At 39.5% G+C, this 621-nt stretch overlaps 1 protein-coding gene across 2 annotated transcripts in view; it reads left to right on the top strand.

The window, feature by feature from the left end:
- Positions 1 to 621, top strand: part of plekha4 (pleckstrin homology domain containing A4) — a gene marked incomplete in the record, with an annotated part of 15835 nt that overhangs the window by 3338 nt on the left and 11876 nt on the right. For both annotated transcript variants that reach the window (XM_032501938.1, XM_032501939.1), the window contains 2 exon segments: positions 363 to 432; positions 536 to 621. In XM_032501938.1, the coding sequence (XP_032357829.1) occupies positions 363 to 432; positions 536 to 621 (156 nt within the window).

Below are 621 nucleotides of genomic sequence, written 5' to 3'. Positions count from 1 at the left end.
GGTTGTTTTTGTGCGCAGGGATCTGTAGCATCTGCCAGAGCGGAGGAGGTTAAAGAAAGTTTTATGTGATTTCTTAATTTTAAAAAAATCCCTTGCAATTGAGATATTTAGTAAATTTGTATTTGTGTAGTCTAAGTAAATACTGAATTATCTTGATGAAGCTATACTCTTATTACTCTTGTAAACACACATGAAAAAAACAGGTTAAAGTTCACGTTAGGCTTTAGTTTGGGTGCAAACACTGACACTTCGGATGTCAAAATTGCACCCAGCTCTAATTACTTCATCTTCCTTTCCTTTTTTATGGTAATCCATCTGGCTGTTTTTAACTGCAGTCTTAATTTTTCTGTTTCATACTGCAGAATGGAGGACCAGGACAGAGTAAGCCAAGCATCCAGCGTGGCCACCATTTCCTACTTTCCAGTCATAAAGGTTTGTTTTACATTTGCATATTGTCATTCTGTGCACATGTGGACTGCTCACTATGAAACTGTTGATGCGTACAAATGTATGTAACTCCCTCTGCGGGTAACAGGAAAGCAACGGAAAGCTACAAACATTTGGGAAAAGATGTCAGGCTGCCAAGAGAGACCCCAACTGCCCTGTGGTCATCAGAGGATG

The sequence above is a fragment of the Etheostoma spectabile genome, chromosome 21 (assembly GCF_008692095.1).
Source record: "Etheostoma spectabile isolate EspeVRDwgs_2016 chromosome 21, UIUC_Espe_1.0, whole genome shotgun sequence".
NCBI lineage: Eukaryota > Metazoa > Chordata > Actinopteri > Perciformes > Percidae > Etheostoma > Etheostoma spectabile.
The sequence above is the reverse complement of the archived record's forward strand: the minus strand, read 5'-3'. Positions and strand labels throughout refer to the sequence as shown.